The sequence below is a fragment of the Dermacentor andersoni genome, chromosome 4 (genome assembly GCF_023375885.2).
Source record: "Dermacentor andersoni chromosome 4, qqDerAnde1_hic_scaffold, whole genome shotgun sequence".
NCBI lineage: Eukaryota > Metazoa > Arthropoda > Arachnida > Ixodida > Ixodidae > Dermacentor > Dermacentor andersoni.
This window is the reverse complement of record NC_092817.1, coordinates 156,671,660-156,690,840: the sequence shown is the minus strand read 5'-3', so window position 1 is coordinate 156,690,840 and position 19,181 is coordinate 156,671,660. Positions and strand designations below refer to the sequence as shown.

The 19,181-nt window shown below is 46.6% G+C and overlaps 2 protein-coding genes across 2 annotated transcripts in view; one reads left to right on the top strand and one right to left on the bottom strand.

Annotated features, from left to right (window-relative positions):
- The window catches only part of LOC126537970 (uncharacterized), a 147,223-nt gene that overhangs the window by 33,267 nt on the left and 94,775 nt on the right, over window positions 1-19,181 (top strand). The gene's annotated exons all lie outside the window — the stretch shown is intronic.
- Window positions 1-19,181, bottom strand: part of LOC129386509 (uncharacterized) — an 80,195-nt gene that overhangs the window by 57,829 nt on the left and 3,185 nt on the right. Inside the window, exons 3-4 of the mRNA XM_055074577.2 lie at window positions 6,352-6,747; window positions 1,084-1,318 (exon numbers count right to left, since the gene is read on the bottom strand). Coding sequence (XP_054930552.2) covers window positions 1,084-1,318; window positions 6,352-6,667 — 551 coding nt within the window. The 5' untranslated portion in view covers window positions 6,668-6,747. The remainder of the gene's footprint in view (window positions 1-1,083; window positions 1,319-6,351; window positions 6,748-19,181) is intronic.

The window sequence follows — 19,181 nt, the reverse complement described above, 5'->3', positions numbered from 1 at the left end:
TTGCGGCACAGAGCCAAGACGTCCTGAATGTACGTGACGTAGGGCTCCGTTGACGTCTGCACGCGGCCGGATAACGTCTTCTGCGCGGCAAGTTGGTGACCGTATGGCTTGCCGAACAAGTCTGGGAGCTTTTGCTTAAGCGAATCCCAACTGATGAGCTCATCTTCGTGCGTCCGAAACCAAACTCGAGTTGTGCCACCGAGGTAAAAGACTACGTTAGCGAGCATGATAGTAGGGCCCCACCGGTCACTGCGGCTGACGTGTTCGTACAGGCTAATGCAATGATTGACCTCTTCCCCATCTTTGTCCGAGAATACGTCAGGATCACGGAGAGCGGGAAGAGTGATGTAGATCGTCGAAGTGGCAGCAGGTGTCGGAGCCGGCGGAGTCGAGTTGTCGTGAAGGAAGGCTCGAGGCACCGTCCACTGTGAAGCTCCGCGACGAGGTACAGGGAACGTCCACCTCCGCCAGATATGTTACGTAGGAAGACACACATGAAAAGCTATATACAAGTATATTTACAAGGTAATACGCCGCACTTGGCCAAGAGGCAACAGCCCGCGCTAGCCTCCAATCGTCGTCGTCGTCTTTTCACTGCTCGCCATTCCATCATTGTAAACACTGTTCCGTAGCAATATTATTATATCAAATTCATTTGTGCACGCTGCATTTCAAATCATTTAGGAGCCTAGGTATGTTAGCTAGCAGTCATTGTAGTGGTTATAGTAACTACTATTTTATGGCGAGGTTCTTTCATTCACTGCCCGCATAGAAGCATTTAGCCAATTGTAGGGAAACTTGCGGGATGGACATTTTAGGTGTCCATGCCACATGAGGAAAGGTGCTGTAAAGCGTGGCTACCTTCAGGCCAGTTTTGACTATAAGTAGCTTAACAATTTTTGAGCGTAATAGACTGGCTGAGGGATGAGGCCAGTTTTTACTAATAGTCGAATTTTTTCCTTCTGACGTCTACGCTTAGGTCTCTAATTGTGCAGTTCGGTAATACCGCACGCGAAAGTGTAGTAAATATTGACTAAGTCATAACAGTTCGCATTACATTGCTAAGGCAATCGCAGCACGTACCTGTAAGTGATGCCGATTCCAAACTCCGTCTTGTTCTGCTTTCCGGCGTTCTCCACGATGATGTCAAAACCTCTGTACGAGTAATTGTTGGTTGGGAAGAGTTCCAAGCCAGAAGGTGCGTAGAACGGGTAGGCCACAACAATCGAACAAAGCCCGTCAGGCGGGACTCCCAAAAGATCTCTTCGGAATGGAGATTCTAGCGTGCAAATGAGTGAGTCGAGCGGCAGTGGCCTCTCTGCAGGAGAAGAAACATCAGGTCTAGAGCGCGCGCTAGTGCGATAGTTAACAGCAAATTAGAAAACAATTCTACTGCTGCACTTGCGTGTTTATGCTTCCAGTAATGTATTTCGAAAATATTTATGCCCCTGACCGGCACCCTTCCCCGAGCTATTGAGCCAGCCGCTCTTCGTCCTGCTCGTAAGGCAGCTAAACTCTTAACTCCAAACTACACGTTCGCTTGCCGGCACGCCTACGCACGCGAAGAGGGTGCAGAACAGATTGTACGCGTCGAAGCGTGGAGCGAATAGAGACATGTTCATACAAAGCGAAAGTATTATATGCCCCATTACGCAAAAATCTGGCTTTGTAGCCGGCTGCGTGACAGAGTAATGGCACCGAAAGTGGCTGCTGGCGCAAATGCTCGAATTGACGCCAATAAAACATATTCGGTAAATGTCCGCCTGTGTGGGATTGTAACCCTGGTATACCGGGGGGGGGGGGGCGAGAAGGGTACGCTTCCCCGACTCCAGATCAGCTCCACGGTTCTGCTTGACTAAACGTGCGCCTAGTGCTTCCGTCATTGCACACGTCACGTCGCAGCCAACTGGCTGATTGAACGTTTGGCCTAGAGCGTACGTCGTTGGGCACGTGACGGTGCAGCCGATGGACAGGAGGTGGCGCCACGTCATTAGTGTATAAAATGAGCGTATAAAATAAAAATAACCAAGCAACACTTGAATGCCGCTGGGCCTTTAGAAAAATGACCTTAGGATGTGTACAGTGTCCATAGACTTCTTGTAGATGAGTTTGCTATTTGATAGATTTATTTGTTTTTTGATACGGCCTTCAGACAGTAAAAAAAAGGTGATAAGGTTTCTATTTTTGGTCAACTCATATTCTATAGTCGGTGTTTGTTGATGAGGTGTTTGTTTCTTTTTGTCTACTTCCCCTCCATAGAATAACTATAGAAGAAAGTCGATACATTCTCCATTTATTGTTCAGTTTTGCCTGTACATTGTCTATAGAAGAAATCCGATAAGATGTTTAGTTCTTTTTGTCTACTTCCGTTCTATACACTAGATAAAGGCAAAAGTGGAGATTGTCTCTATTAATTATTGTTCGTTCTTCGTTTAGAGATTGTCTATAGACGACAGTCGATAAGGTGTTGATACTTTTTGTCTACTCCCGGTTTATAGATGCTCGCGTTTATAGATCTCTTATAGAAGAAAGTCGAAAACATGTTCGTTTCTTTTTGCCTCGTTTCACTCTATAGACTACCTCTAGACCAAAGTCAGTACAGTCTCTATTTGCTCTTGCGGATAGTTCGTCTATAGACTGTCTAAATAGCCAATAGATGAGAACGTGTGCATTTCTTTTTGCCTATTCCCAGTCTGTAATTTCCTCACACCCTCACACACACGCACATGCGCACATTCAGGTGCACACGCACACACACACACACATTATACATGGTGTCCCAGCTAATTTACCAAAATTTTAAAAAGTACCCAAGAGCTCTAAAGAAATCGTACCGACAGCATAGTAGCCGCAGTCGTATGTACTTACGGCCAGTATTTATTTCATCACGATGTATTACTCAATTTTAATTAGTGAACTTTTTAATTATTGCTTGAATCGCAAACATATCAATTACAAGGTTGTAGGGCACCTCAAATAAAATCCGAATCAAGCATTTGTTTAGTGCTCAGCTTTGTCTCGTTGGTTCGTGCGAGAAAAAACATAAGCGCGCGAAACATCCAAAATACGAAATAGCTACGTGCTTGCGCGCCGCTACGCAAGCGTTCCCCAGCGAATAGCCACGGATACACGGCTTTCCTAGCGGCGACAGCTCGTTAAATGATTCACGCTATGTCAGGGTCGCGGCATCAAGAGAACATGCGCCATGTGCCGGACCGTGCTTCGCCGGTGGTCCGGCACATGGCGCTCTCGTGCAGTGGCAGGTGGCCGCGGGGCATCAAACGGCGGTACTGACAAGGAAAGAAGACCCGTTCTGATTGTTGTTTAGCTTATATTTGCCTCATCTTTCATATTAGTGCATGTCGCCGGCGTCCACCACTGCTCGATTTTAGGCAACATTACGCAAGTAGCCGGAACTAAATGACACCCTTTGGGTTGTATCTTGCCACACAACAAACGTCACCTCTCTTGTCTGCATTTCCTTTCTTTAACGCTGCACTCCCGGTACTTCCCAGTAACGAACGGCATGCGCGTTATCAGCATGGCGTTGCATCCCCGACAGGAAACTAGCGGGCGCAGCGTTTTCAAGAAAGGAAATGCAAGCAAGGCAGCTGACGATCATTGTTTTGTGGCAGATATGCACCCCAAATTCTGTACCTTTGTCTAAGAGTGTACGGTGACGCGCGCTCTTTCACGTCGGCGCGATGAGCTAGTGGGAAGCGCTGCGCGTACGTCCAAAGCTATAGCGGCGGCGCTCTACGACTCGATGCCACAGCGAGTAAGCCAAGTCATCGCGGTTGACGGCACCTTTTCATCCACCTGAGGACCCCTTTAAATCATGGAATACTTCAGTAGAAAAACTTTCACGACTTACTAGTTACTTCGATTCGTCTTCCCAATTATCTCTTCCTGGACGTACTGCTCTAAACTTTCATAACGGCCTAGACATTGTACTAGCTAATTAAACCGTTTTCATAGGCGTCGCTGATATAAATAATAAACTCACTGCTGTAGACAATGATGGAAAAGTAATCTCGGCAGAAAAGCCGCGCCCGAAGCAAATCTTGGCACCTGTAACTTATCGCACCGGCGTGAAAGAGCGTGCATCACCGTAGCCACCCATGCGGATACATGCGTTATGATGCCTAAAATGTAGGAGCACTGGACGCCAGCGACATGCGCTACTATGGAAATTAAGGTGAATGTAAGCAAAACAACAATTAGAACTGGTATTCATTCCTTCTCATTGCCGCGCATTGATGCTCGCCTGCCGTCCACTACTGTGCGACAGCGGCGTGTGCTAGACTTCCGTCAATGCACGGTCCCCCTTCATCGCAACCGTCATCACCAGACCAAACGAACGGAGCACTAGAAATTTATCAAGCGTGACAAAGCCCCGCGTGTGAGTGAGGGCGAAGTCTGGCATCACTCGGGGCACTCTCGCCGTCAGCGCGCGGTGCGAGATAGCAGCGCCCCGGTGTGGCGCCGCAGCCGCTCCGGCCACCTAAGCCGTGGTCCGTTTACTTTTTTGGCCGACCGTACATCGGTAGGAGCTTGAGGGTCAAAATGACGAATAGGTGGCGTCGTGAGAAAACGGCGCAAGGTGGCGAACGCATGGTCGCAGGCACGGGACCAAGATGAGAGGTCTTTGGCGCCACGAAGCAGTTGCGCGAGGGGTGATAGTATCAGTGCAAAATTTCGAACATAACGCCGGAAAAAAGCGAAGCGCGACCGTCTACATTTTAACGTGCACTGCTTCTTTGCCCTTCAGCGGTGATTACGCAATGTTTCCAACCTGGAAAAGGTACACAAGAAATAGCTCGTGAAGTCATTGCGCACCGCCGAAAGGTTGAAGACATATTGTGGGTGCATTACAAAATAATAATTGAAAAAGCGCTCGGGTTGTCTAAGCTAGTGCTGTCATTTTGTGCCTTCTCAAGGGGTTACGTTTATTTCTGTAAATCAGCGCTAACCTACGCAGCGTCGACAAACTGGCTCGACTACTTATATCTATCAGCGTCATGCCATGTTGAACTCAGCCCGGCCGATACGCGATGCAGGCTTGGCTTCCATGTGGTAGACACACAAATCCAACACGTCCACTTTAGATCCAGTGATAGAAGAATCTGAACGAAATGCTCTATATAATGTTGATGCCCAATTACGGATTTCAAACTTCGTGCATCTGTTTTCTTAACATACGTAATTTCTGCCAATTTCTACAATGATTTGCTGCCAAGAGGTGAGGGGCACGCTAAATTGGGGAGGGTTTCAATGGGGCCGAGTCAGCACAGTGATAATAGATAATTGGTGGTGCTGACTTCTTCGATTGGTCCTCTTCCCTTTAGCATGCGATGTCTGGTGGAAAATCACGGCGGCATGCAACGGAACGTCAAAAATGGCGCCAGAACGGATTCTCAGCAAAGAGTTGGCAAAGCGACCTCGTCTACGTGCCGACAGGGCTTGATGATGTCATACTGACAACCAAAATCACTAATTATGCACAAATAAATCGTGCTCCTCGACATCTCTCCGGCGCGATCGACATGCAGCTGTCTCCTACTTCTTTCGTAACGGGGCAGTCTAGAACTACTAAAAAAAATTTGTTTGGCAAAATTATATGTCTTTAGCCTGTACACGTTACTTTACCGCGATGAGTTCGCGCTGTTTTGTGACGTCGCGTGACAGAAGGTAAAGTGGGCGCAGCCCGAAAATGTTCGACCAATAGCAGAACGCTAATATAGAAGAAAGGCATCGAATCATTATTATTTTTCCTTCGTTCGGTCTAATGATATATAATCAGCGTGCAAATAATATATCAAATGGGGCGTTCTCACTGTTTGCATGACGTCGCGTGACAGACAAGCGAAGGGGCGAGGAGGGTAGCCCGAAATTTTGTTCACCAATTGTGGAAGTCTGCAATACCTTAACGTTACAGCTCTCCAATATTCGTGTCTACGAATAAAGACTAATCAATTCTAAGACTCAATGGAATCGTGCAATTTTCGATTCTTTATTTGAAAGCGGGGAATATATTCAACGTTTGGAACGTACTTTAATAAGGCGTGTATTCGAGAAGAGTTGCTTTCTGGGACACTTGTGCAAAGGCGAAGCAGTTAATATTTTACGCAGTAATAAACGAGTTGTAGGTAGCTCATGATATATACCATCGCAGTAGCGTCTGTAATACCTAATGAATGCTTGTTTTCTCTGCATCTAATTGCTTGGACGGTGAAATGCAATTGGGCAGTACGCACAGGGTGGAGACAACACACCACGATATGCAGCATTGTTTGTCACTGATATGGAATGAAATAGACGCAAGCAGATTAAGGTGAAACCGCAACTCACTAGTATTGGGATCCACTGTCGTTGTTGGTATTGACGTAGTCGTAATTCTTGGAGTAGATGTTGTCGTAATTTTTGGAGTAGATGTTGTCGTAATTTTTGGAGTAGATGTAGTAGTCGGCATGGTAGGCGGGCTTGTAGGTGTGCTTGTTAGCATTCGACTGGTGGTCGGAGGCGGGGTGGTTACCGGTACGCTAGGACGGGCTGGTGGTCGAGTACCCGCCGTTACCCCAGGGCCTCCCGGTACTCCAGTGCCTGCGGGAACTCCAGTGGCTGCCGTTATTCCAGGTTGTGTCGGTGCTCCAGGGCTTACGGGCATTCCAGGGGTGGCCGGTACTACAGGCCCTGCTGGTACTCCAGGATGTGCCTGTCCACGTGGAACTGTGCTGCTCTGATCTTCTGTATGCGTCAAAAACAAGCAAAAAAGGAAACTTTGTAACGCGACTCAGCCTTTAGTTGTCGACCATGGAAGACAATGATGTCTTGAGCGTTTTGGAAGTGAGAATGGGGTGTATAAACCATAAAACTTATTATGAGGCCTTCTCATTGCATTATCGCGTTGCAACGTCGTTATCTATCTCAAGCACCCCAGGATACATCTTAGCAACAGGTCAAGGCAGTGCGTTTGTGTTATTACATGTCCTCTCCTTTAATCTCGTCTTGACTCCGATATATATTAAAGATGCCACGTCAACATTCCCATCGCGTTCAGGTAGGATTTAGCAATGCCAACCCCGAATGTTATTTTCGAAATTGCTATAATTACTGCTACTGAAACAACGTTGACCCCACTGTCTTGACAAAATTTTTGCGACAGCTGAACAAATGACCCAAATTGACAAATCATTCTGTGCACACGGTGGAAGGCTAGCCATAAAATTTGTTGTATTTTCCTCTACTGTGGTCTTTTTGTGACATTTACATAGTGCCTTAGAAATCATGTGAGTCCGTATTTGTCAATTCTCACTGTAACAGTTGATAGAAATAGTGCTGGTACGTGTCTACATGGTAAATTTTGAGAACAATTTATAGTCACCTGCCGATAGGAATACATCAAAATGATTACCACACCTGTCAAATTTTACCCATCGGCTCACATACGTTATACATATAGAGTTATCAGTTTTAAATATACTAACTACTATATGAACGAATCTTACCAGTAAGGAGGGTGCTAGAAAGTTTAATAGCTACTTCGATAAAATTGCAGTAGCCATCTATGAGCCGCGTAATTCGAGCCAATAATTCCTCAGAGACCAATGAAAAATCTCTCAGGTATTGCTTGCTCGTACGGCCGAACACTATGTGAGACTCTAATTGATAATGTAGAGCAGCTTTTGAACATATCTCATGCGGGACTTAACACCAAGAGAGATTTATCGTGTAAGGCATTTCACATGTTTAACTTCCTTAGACCTCGGGCTTCCGTGCCAGAGAATTGCAATAAATATGTGCGATTCCTGTTAACTAGCGGCTTCTGACATATGCTAAGCTTCGCCAAGATTTTACTTGCATATTCGAGTGTATTGCTCAATCTTGCTTTAGTAGTTGGATTGGTATTGCTGTCTTGTGGCAAGCTTCGCTCAAAAAAGAAAAAGAAAAGACTGATACGCAGAAGAAAAGGCAGACAGACCGGTGATTATCAACTAAACTCGTTCACATAAATAACTGAAATACGCGTATATACCGAAATATACAGGTATATAACTACTAAATATCAACATAGAAAAAATGTAAACTGAATATTTCATGCTTTATGCGATTGTTTACAGTTGCAGTCTTGTAAACCACTCTGCTTACATCCCCGGAGAAGGAATTGCTAGTGCTAAGCAAATAAATAACAAATGCAGTTGCGATTTAGAGGTAAATGCGACAGAAAGACATTCGCATTGCGTTGCACCTCTCAGAGGTCGCGGATGCATGATTTGAATCGCGTTTACCATGCCGAAAGTTGTTGTTCTGAAGCTCAATCGACACACGTACTGCCTTTTCAAGCAGCGAAGCGCAAATGCTACTAATCAAGCGCAAACTACCTCCACTTGCAATATACAGTTCTTTTTTGCTTTTGTGCAGATATTTTATTAAAAAGATGACCGCCTAAGCACTCCGCACTCTTGATAAACCGGCGAAGCTGAAAAGTGTGGTCCCGGTTTATTCTGGTTAATCCCGACGGTTCATTGAAAGGGGCTTGGTAGGCTGCCGGGTCCTCGGTACGCAGTTACTGCATCTACTCGGCTGCACTATCCTGTTCTTGTGCCCGGGCTGCAATATCCGCACGGCATACACCAGTTCGATGCCGGTTCTGCTCGAGGCGTTGCTGATCGAAAGCTGCCGGCTCCTAAGGAGTACTTATGACGCTTGGCCTATCCATTTCAGAGCCGGAGAGAAATGCTGCGCGCGAACTCGGCTGCGACGGAGAGCAACGTCACTTCTAGCCCAATTAGTTCAAGGCTGCGCAGATAACGCAACGCCTCTTCATTCACTCCGATCCACGAAGTGAGCTTACCTCGCCTGACTACCATAGAACCTAATGGGGATGCTCCCGATCGGGGAACAGTAATTGTGACATCACCACTTTCTGCACGCCAGCCCTGTCAATGGAAATTTCGGGCCAGGAAAAGTGGCATTATGGATCGGAGTAAAAAGGTCTTGGGCTATCTAGGTGGTGTTGGCTAATCACACGCCTCTCGTTCTCATTATTTCTTTCGCGCATGCGCATAGGGTCACGCAGGAAGCGTTTCCGGCATACAGGGGACGGACGGATCAGGTAGCCATATGAGCTTCGTTGTAAAGCATAAGTGCAGCAAACAAGGCATTTTGCCACACAATTTCCCAGAAGAGGCGGACATACTATGCCGTTAATAACGTGAGCGTCGGAAGTCTAATAAACAGAAATGCATTATTTGTCTCTTTGAAGGTGCCTTAGCGGTAGTTGTACAAATGAGGTAGAGAAAGCCGTCACATTTTCATACAACCTCAATGTTCAAAAGAAACCTTCGCACCTGATTCAAGATATTTGTCATAAACTTTCAAGGGACAAAATCGAAACTGAGTGCCACAAGAATGCATAAAAGCCGGCCCTGTTATCATATCGGTCGTAAACACCCTGTGAATATTAGCGCGAGGAAAGTTTGAAACGCACGTCTCGGCCAATCACGGCAGCTACTGATACGACACGCTTCGGTTTGCATGCGTGTGTAGTGTGTCGGGTCAGGAGTTGCTGCGACGCTCTGTTACTAAAAGTTCGCCCCACGCTTCTTTTCCGGCGTCTTGCCATCTAACGCGCAGCGGGACGCGCTCAGTCCCGCTAACAGACCGTTTTAGTTGGGCGTCTGAAACCACCCACATACGGAGCGCGCGAGGTCGTGCGTACGTACAGAAGTGCACGCTCACGAAACGGCGATAGTTAGCCGGACGCAAAATTTGAGGTCGGGATTGCTGACTTGCACGCAAAGGAGCAGGTAGTGTGCTACTCAGCGCCGCCGTATGTCAAGCTTCTGAAACTGTGTTGCCAATATCAGCCGCCACGATTGCAAATCACAAGCCGAAGTCATTTCTTCGGCAAGCGACATATAAAGAAATGCGCTGTCGTGAACACGCGAGATTGTCCCGCAAATCTTGCAGAGGACGCTACGCAAGCTTTTGAGAAGCTGCGGGCGGGCGCACGCAAGAGGCCTGCTTAATGCGCATGCGCACTATCGTCTCTGCGGGTTTCCTGCGTCCGCAGAGCTGTTGCGGAGGCCCAGCTAAACCTCAATTGTCTCAATTCAGCTTTCGAATTTTATTATAAATATTTCCAATTAGGCACCATTTTCCAGATTTTTAAAAGATTGGTGCGCATGAAAATATCACTGTCTTCAAATTAGTCATTATGACGACTGCCCCTAAGGCAGCAATAAAAATGGTAGTTAATACACTTTTGGTAAATATTCTTCTAAAGCTTACGCTATTACAAGCAAAGGACGTTCATTCGGTGACAATGAATGAGCAGTGGACGGGCCGCGTGACCGTCGGCCGAAATCGGCCTGGTGATTAGGCAGAGAGTCCTCGTTTAGAGTGCGCGTTATGGCCGGGCCTTGAAAAGCAATATCGTCACGTCGTAGCATGTTGTCGTCATCGCTGCGTCGACCGTCAGGCCGGAAGTGACGAGGTCGGAAGGAGGTGTCGATGTACCAGTAAAAGGCGGGCAATAGGCCGAAGCCTCCACAGTTATCGCCAGTCTATCCGTAGCCTATCGAAAGCGTGCCATACGTCCATTTTTCGAATTTGCGGAGGCCTCGAAGTCTCGTCGTGTGGCGGTGACCAGAATGCAGCTGGCGGCGGCTGGCGGTAGGACGGAATTTGCAACAACGGGCGGACGTCTCAAAATCTTCTCTGTTGGTGGTGACCAAGGCGAGGCTCTTGGCGGCTGATGGTGCAACCGCGTGGGCGTCACAGAGGGTTGACGTCGGAGAGCGACGGCATATATTATGGGACGCTGCTAGTGACTAAGATCGCCTGCCGAGAACGCTTGCCTAATTTCATTACGGATGACTTCAACGACTAACGTCACGGGTGTGCTCACTGCCGCTGTCTAGAGCTTCTGTCCAGAGCTTCTCCCGAATTAGGTTAGGGAGGGAGCTGTGATTGTTAATGGCTGTTGCGCGGCGTTGATTGGAGTGCTGGTGGGCAAGCGATTGTAGTGCTTGAACTTTAGATGGAGTGCGCGTTCAATACCCTTGGCTTCCTTTATAAAATCAACCACGGTACTCGGTGATTGCGCACAAGTCCGGCGATTATTTCTTCTTTGCCGCCACACATAAGGTATCTCTTTTTTTCTTCCTAAGGCATGAGAAGGTGAATTCTACGACATAGGCGGGTCATGTCTACGGCAAACATTGGTAGGGTTTCGTTCGGTGTCTGGATGCGTAACTCAAGATGTTGCTGGACGCGGTCCCGTCGATCAACACTCGTGAATGTTTCGATGAGTTGACGATGGAAATACATTTATGAAGTGATGTTGCTCTCACAGTTTTGAAGCCACGTGCGAGCACTACGGTCAAGGGCTAAACACAGGTGGGTAGGCTCCTATTCAGCAGTACACGCATTGAGGGTGGCAACACGTTCGTACCACTCAAGCCATTCTTCAACGTCTTCATTTGTACCACCGTGAAAGCGATCGGGAAGCAATGGTTGCAGCAGGGTTACCTGGGACGGACTGTGTGTAGAGCTGTTTTGTAGCACTCGTGAAACCTGTGCCGGGCTAGCGGCCGCCATTGGCAGAGGTAGACAACCGCGGTCAAACGCTCCTGTAGGGCGTGGAGCTCGGGAGGAAGGGCTAGAGCTGCCGACTCAAGCGACGCACAGGCATTGTAATTGGAGACGGCCTGGATGAAGGGCTCCCAGGAGGACTCCGGAGCATCAGGCATGGTCGTGTAGCCCGCACCTACACCAGTTTGGCGGTTCAACGCGAACACGAGACAATCGTACGTTAAGCGAGACTGTGGTACAGCGTATTTCAAAACCACCAGAACAAAGACGTCTTTGTACCTGCATTTCCCCAGTCTCACTATACAGAGTCCGTTAAAGCATCATCCTTATCGTCGTCTTCGTGTCTATATAGAGCAGGCGTCAATATGTACTATACCTTTGGTTCCTGTTTTATCCATTGTAGGACCCTCTCGTTCAGGAAGACCAAGCTGTTTTTACAATTTCGTGATTGCATTTGTCGCTCTAAAGTCTGGCGAGCATTTTCTCCATGTGTTGCATACAGGACAGCTGCAAGGCTGTATTTAGGCAGGAGGAAGCCATGACATTGATTACTACATTCGAATAGCCCCAATGTATAATTGCAGGCGCAGCGATGGCGTGGAGGTAGAGCATCCGCTTCGCATGCAGGAGGACTGTGGCTCAAACACCAGTGGTGCGTAATTTTCCATCCGATTAAAAAATTCGCGTGTTGATAAAATTGCATATGCAGGCCTGGAGTGCGGCCTGATCCCGGTGAGCTGAACCGGTAACGTACTCCATCCCCAGAGCAGGATTGGCCACCCTGGTGCAGCACTTGGCCGCAACCTTCTATATGAATACAACAATCAAACACCAGCCCCCAGTCCCCAGCAGCTGTGAAGCAACTGACCACGGCGGCGGTGAGACCTGTGACGCAGCAGAGGGTGCTAAGAATCTCTGGATCCGGACAGGCCGCCATTGGAATCTGAACCTGGCAACGTTCATTGCTAGAACATTATCTAGTGAGGCGAGTCTAGCAGTGCTATTGGAGGAATTAGCGGGCATTAAATGGGATATATTAGGGCTAAGTGAAGTTAGGAGGACAAATGAAGCATATAGAGTGCTAAAAAGCGGGCAGGTCCTGTGTTACCGGGGCTTGGCGGATAGACGAAAACTAGGAGTAGGATTCCTGAACAATAAGGATATAGCTGGTAACATACAGGAATTCTTAGCGTTAACGAGACGGTGGTAGGTCTTCTTGTTAAACCTAAGAAGATGTACAAATTGAAGGTCGTAAAGGTCTTCGCGACTACATCCAGTGATGCTGACCACCAAGTCGAAAGCTTCTATGAAGACGTGGAATCGGCGACGGGCAAAGCCGAAACAAAATACACTGTATTGATGGGCGACTTCAATGCCAGGCTAGGCAAGAAGCAGGCTGGAGACAAATCAGTGGGGAAATATGGCATAGGTTCTGGAAATAACAGGGGAGATTTATTAGTAGAGTTTGCAGAACGGAATAGTTTGCGGATATTGAATACCTTGTTCCGACCGCGGGATAAACGAAAGTGGACGTGGAGGAGCCCGAATGGCAAGACAAGAAATGAAATAGACCTCATACTCCGCTCTAACCCTGCCATCATACAAGATGTAGACGTGCTCGGCAACGTGCACTGCAGTGACCATAGCATGGTACCGATGTCGAATTAGCCTATACTTGAGAGAACGGAAGACACTGGTACATAAGAAGCCGACAAATGTGTTAGCGGTAAGAGGGAAAATAGAGGAATTCCGGTTCAAGCAACAAAACAGGTATTCGGCTTTAACACAGGAAGAGGACCTTAGTGTTGAAGCAATAAACGACAATCTTATGGGCACCATTAAGGAGTCTGCAATAGATGCCGGTGGCAACTCCGTTAGACAGGATACCAGTAAGCTATCGCAGATGAGAAATCTGATTAAGAAACGCCAATGTATGAAAGCCTGTTACCCTACAGCTTGAACAAAACTGGTGCAACTTTCGAAGTTAATCAACGAGCATAAAATAGCTGACATAAGGAAGTATAATATGGATAAAATTGAGCATGCTCTCAGGAACGGAAGAAGCCTCAAAGCAGCGAAGAAAAAACTATGAATAGGCAAGAATCAGATGTATGCGTTAGGAGACAAAGCCAGCAATATCATTACTAATATGGATAAGATAGTTCAAGTGGCTGAGGATTAGGTATAGGGATCTATACGGTACCATTGGCACCCACGACGATCATAAAAGAGGGAATAGTCTAGAAGAATTTGACATCGGGGGGGGGGGGGGGGCACAAGTATCGCCGGAGGAAGTAAAGATAGCCTTGAGAGCTTGCAAAGGGCGAAGCCAGCTGGGAAGAATCTGGTAACAGCACATTTGTTCAAGGATGGTGGGAAGATTGTTCTAGAAAAACTGGCTACCCTGTATACGCAATCAGTCATGACCTCGAGCGTACCGGAATCTTCGAAGAACGCCAACATAATCTTAATCCATAAGAAAGGGGACGCCAAAGACTTGTAAATTATAGACCGATCAGCTTACTGTTCGTTGCCTACAAAGTATTTACTAAGGTAAACGCAAATAGAATCATGAACACCTTAGACTTCTGTCAACCAAAGTACCAGGCAGGATATCGTAAAAGCTACTCAACAATAGACCAAATTCACACTTTCAATCTGGCGATAGAGAAATGTGCGGAATAGAACCAACCCTATAGCTTTCATTGATTGCGAGAAAGCGTTTGATTCAGTCGAACCCTCAGCAGTCATGCAGGCATTACGGAATCAGGTTATAGACGAGCCGTATGTAAAATTCTGAAAGATATCTATAGTGGCCCCACCGGCACCGTAGTCTTCCGTAAAGAGAGTAACAAAATCCCAATAAAGAAGAGCTTCAGACAGGGAGATACGATCTCTCTAATGCTATTCACAGTGTGTTTACAGGAGGGATTCAGAGATCTGGATTCAGAAGAATTGCGGATATGAGTTCACCGAGAATACCTTAGTAACTTGCGATTCGCTGATGCTATTGCCTTGCTTAGTAACTCAGGGGACCAATTGCAATGCATGCTCACTGACCTGGAGAGGCAAAGCCGAAGGGTGGGTCTAAAAATGAATCTGCAGAAAACTAAAGTAATGCTTAACAGTCTCGGAAGGGAACAGCAGTTTACCATAGGTAGTGAGGCACTGGAAGTGGTAAGGGAATACATCTACTTAGGACAGGTAGTGTCTGCGGATCTGGATCATGAGACAGAAATAATCAGAAGAATAAGAATGGACTGGGGTGCGTTTGGCAGGCATTCTCAGATAATGAACAGCAGGTTGCCATTATCCCTCAAGACGAAAGTTTATAACAGCTGTGTCTTACCAGTACTCACCTACGGGGCAGAAACCTGGAGGCTTACGAAAAGGGTTCTACTTAAACATAAGATGATGCAACGACCTATGTAGAGAAGAATGGTGGAAAGAATGATGAAAAGGGGGGGGGGGGGATAAGAAGAGAGCAGATTGGGTGAGGGAACAAACGCGAGTTAGTGACAGCTTAGTTGAAATCAAGAAAAATAAATGGGCATGGCATGTAATTAGGAGGGAAGATAACGGACGGTCATTAAAGGTCTCGGCCTGGGTTTCAAGAGAAGGGAAGCGTAGCAGGGGGTGGCAGAAGATTAGGTGGGCAGATGAGATTAGGCACTTGGCAGCGACAACATGGCCACAATTAGCACATGACCGCCATGGTTGGAGAAGTATGGGAGAGGCCTTTGCCCTGCAGTGGGCGTAACCAGGCTGCTGCTGCTGCTGCTGCTGCTGCTGCTGATGATGATGATGATGATGATGGTAATTGAAGAGGGGGCTTCGTAAGTCTCGGCATGTTCAAATTGTTTTCTAGTACGGTTGTTCTCTTGGCAAGTCATGGCCTAAGTCTGCGTGTAGCTTGGACGTGTATAATTGGACGTATATTATTGGACGTATATATATAACACAGCAAAGGCTTAGCCTCCTTTCCTTGCCTTGCGAGTCAACCTAGTATTTGTCCATATAAACGAAATCGGCAAACAATAAATGTACTAACACGGGCAAGCAGAAGCTTTTTCGCATTGCTTACTTGAAGGATTGAGGAAGGATTGCGGTATAGCTGGCCAACTGCATGGTCAAGGCTATGCAGTTTATCCTGGGCTCGTATCGCGACCATAATATTAAAACGGCGTAATAAACGCCGTTACGCTTTAGCATGATGATTTGAACTCCACAGGAAGCCCTCAGTGAAACGCGATGTGGAGCGAAGAATAGTTTTTCTACCCCGAATAGGTAGCGCCAGCATGTGTGCCCCTCGACAAATACCATGTTTTATAGTTTCTGAATGGTGGCGAATTCTGAGATATTTATTTATTTAAATATACCTTGCAGTCCCAAAGAGCATTGTGTAATGGGGGGTTAGTTATTACAATCAAAGCACAAGCAAACTATTAAGGAACAGGGTTACGAAGCCATTGAATATTCAAACACAGCGCCATAAACTATACTGCAACATACAAACAAGGTTACAACGCAAGTGACCAAAATGAGGAAATAATAAAAAGGGAACAAAACAATGCACTAGAACAGAATACGTTTGCGAAATAAGCACTAAAAGAGCATTTGAGTGCAACTGAAGAACAAAAGGGAACACATCACAAAATAAGCAAATTAGGAGCCCAAACGACGAAATCGTGTTACAACGCTATTGTAGAAAATGTACCTCAAGCTTCTGACGAAACATTCAGGTTATTATCAGAGGCGATATCCATCGGGAAGATAATTCCACATGCTGACGGCTTGTGGAAGTGCGGATGTGTTAAAAGCGTTGGTGTTATCAAAGATGCCCGTGAAAGTGAGGTGATTATTTGGACTGCCTGACTTGAAAACAAGTCAGGCATGACGTAACAAGGCTATTTATTGCTGCATACGTATACTTGTGAAACAGGTATCGTAAAACGTTTGACCGTGAATGGCCAATGGTTGACTGAAATGATCGAATTTAAGCTTAGTCGCACTTGAATGATTGTCGTCGTTGCTTGGAAATGTAACGGGCGGCTCTGTTCTGAACTGCTCCAAGCATGTTAATTTGATAATGAGCGGAAGGGGACCAAACAGGGGAGGCACAGTCAAGTTGGCGGTGGATGAAAGTTAGATACGATAATTTGCAAGCACTAGAGGGACAATGATGCATGTTGCGGCGTAAATACCCTAATGTTTGAGGCTTTCATTGCAGGCAGCAGTGATGGGCTCCTACCAGGAGAGCCCTGGTGTAATGTAAACACCAAGATATTTGTAAGATGTTGTGCGGCACAGCTTATCTCCTTGTATGTGGTAGGGAAAATTAGAAACGTCGCGCTCACGTTCAAAAAAAATATTTTGCATTTCTTGGTATTTAGCATCATAAGTAAGGTGCTACAGCTGTTAGAGATAGTGTGGAGATCGTCTTGAAGGATCAGGTGGTCGCCGGGACAGTTTATTGGTCTGTATAAGATCAAGTCATGAGCATAGATTATAATACTCGATATGTATTATAAGAGCCTTTACATGCGCATACTGTTTTGCCGATGTTTGATTATTTGTACATTTCATTAGGAGCCGGCCTCCCCAGTAGGATTCGTATTGGGCGAATGATTTAACTTGAGCTTTGAAATAGCCTAGCAGCAGCGATACCTACGTGTTAATTTCAAACGTTCTTGATGCACATTGTGCCATTTCTAGTAGTGCGACCTGGGGCGCTATAACGTAAAGCTATTCAAAACTTTTCTATTCCAATTCTGCAATCCACCCTGAGCGATTCGTCAAAAACATTTTTGCACCACCCCTACCTCGTTTGTCTGTCACGCGATGTCACGGAAACCGCGATAGTTCCTCATCTGATATGACGTGTCTACCCTGATTATGCATGACTGGACCAAACAAAAGAAAAAAAATTATTTCTGATTCGACGTCTTTTCTTCATTATACCTCGAGTATTGCCCAAAAGTTTTCGGGCTGTAGGCACTGTACCTGCCTAACACGCGCCGTCGCATAACCTCGAAAACTCACCGCGTCAAAGTGACGTGTGCGCCTTTAAGATGTATTAATATGCCGAACAAAACAATTTCCTTCTGGATAGCCGCAGGCTGCCCCGTTCCGTAAAGAATAAAAGATGGTTGCCACCGATCACTATGGCACTGGCTACTCTCACCTGCCGGAGAGCGTAGGTTCATTTGCACACAACCAACCTAATGCGTCGCCGCCTAATGTTTTCAACCACTTTCGGCACGTTTCAGACCTCGTTCTGCCAACTCTTTTTTGCTGAAGATCCGTTTTAGCGTCAATCTGAAGCTTCCGTTGCATGCCGCCACTATTTTAGACCAGCCACCGCGAGCTATGTAAGGGAAAGCGGTCCATTCGTAGACGCCGGCATCATCCTCTTCATCCGGTTATCGATTTTCAGTGCAGTGGCTCAGACTCATCGAATTCCTCTCCGCTTGAGCGTGCTCTTCGCCTCACGGCGGCAAGTTTACGTGAACAATTTGGGTGAAAGCAACTGGTCAATGGATCCAACAGGGCCCCCTGAAGGCATAATTTGTGCACGATTCGAAACATTCGCTATGTAGTGAACGAGAAGGTAATGAGGGGCCCCATTTTTATTGTCATGTCAGAAGAAGCCAACAAAGAAAGACACCAAAGAAAGCATAGGGAAAACTCCTGGTACCGACGAATTCAGTTAAATAAATGAAAAATGATGCAAATGAAAAGATAATTAAAAACAACTGAAGTGGGGTACGAAGCACGCCTTCGCATTACGCGTGCGATACTCTTGCCAAGTGAGCTACCTCAGCGCTGTTTTCCTACTCACTTTTAGGGGTATTTGTGTTTATCTGCTAGGAATAACTCTGCGAGTGTTAGCCAGCGCCATCAAACGCAAGCCTTGGCGGCCGATGTGGAAAATTCTTTCCAGCGCAGGCGTCACGCACATACGCAATATATTTTAACAGGTGCCGTTAATCTGCACGCGATCGAAATCGTGAATTGAAGCAAGCGAAATGTATTTCGCGAAGTGCGCTTTTCAAATATTATGGGCCTTGCATCAGTTCTTTGGCTACCTCTGAGAAAAAGTCCAATACAGAGCGTTGCCGTGACAACTAGCTATTTTTAACCTGCGCGCAAATCAGTGTTTATAAGTGGTCTTCCGAAATTCTACGGTATACGGATTGCAGAAACCGCACTCCGCGGCGCTCAGAATAGCGCATTATAAACATGTCGAACAAGTGATAGTCTTCATTTAACATGTATTAAGGAAGGTAATGAAAGAAGTCACAATTTATTTTTTCGCGCGCAATTCGTCTCATGCAGTGCGCGACCCTGATCTTATTGTGCAGAAGCTCCGGGCGCGCTCTGCGGCACAATGTGTGACCTGTCCACGCTACGAGTCCGATAGATTACTTTGAATACGTCGTCCGTTATGAGTTACGATAACATCACCACATCATCAACAACTGCTACGCATTTTTCAGCTGTCGCACCCGCTGCTGTGGTACAAGTGGCGTACGGGTTGAGCGATATTTGGTGCAGCGCAGTAGTGCATCGGAACGCTCTTC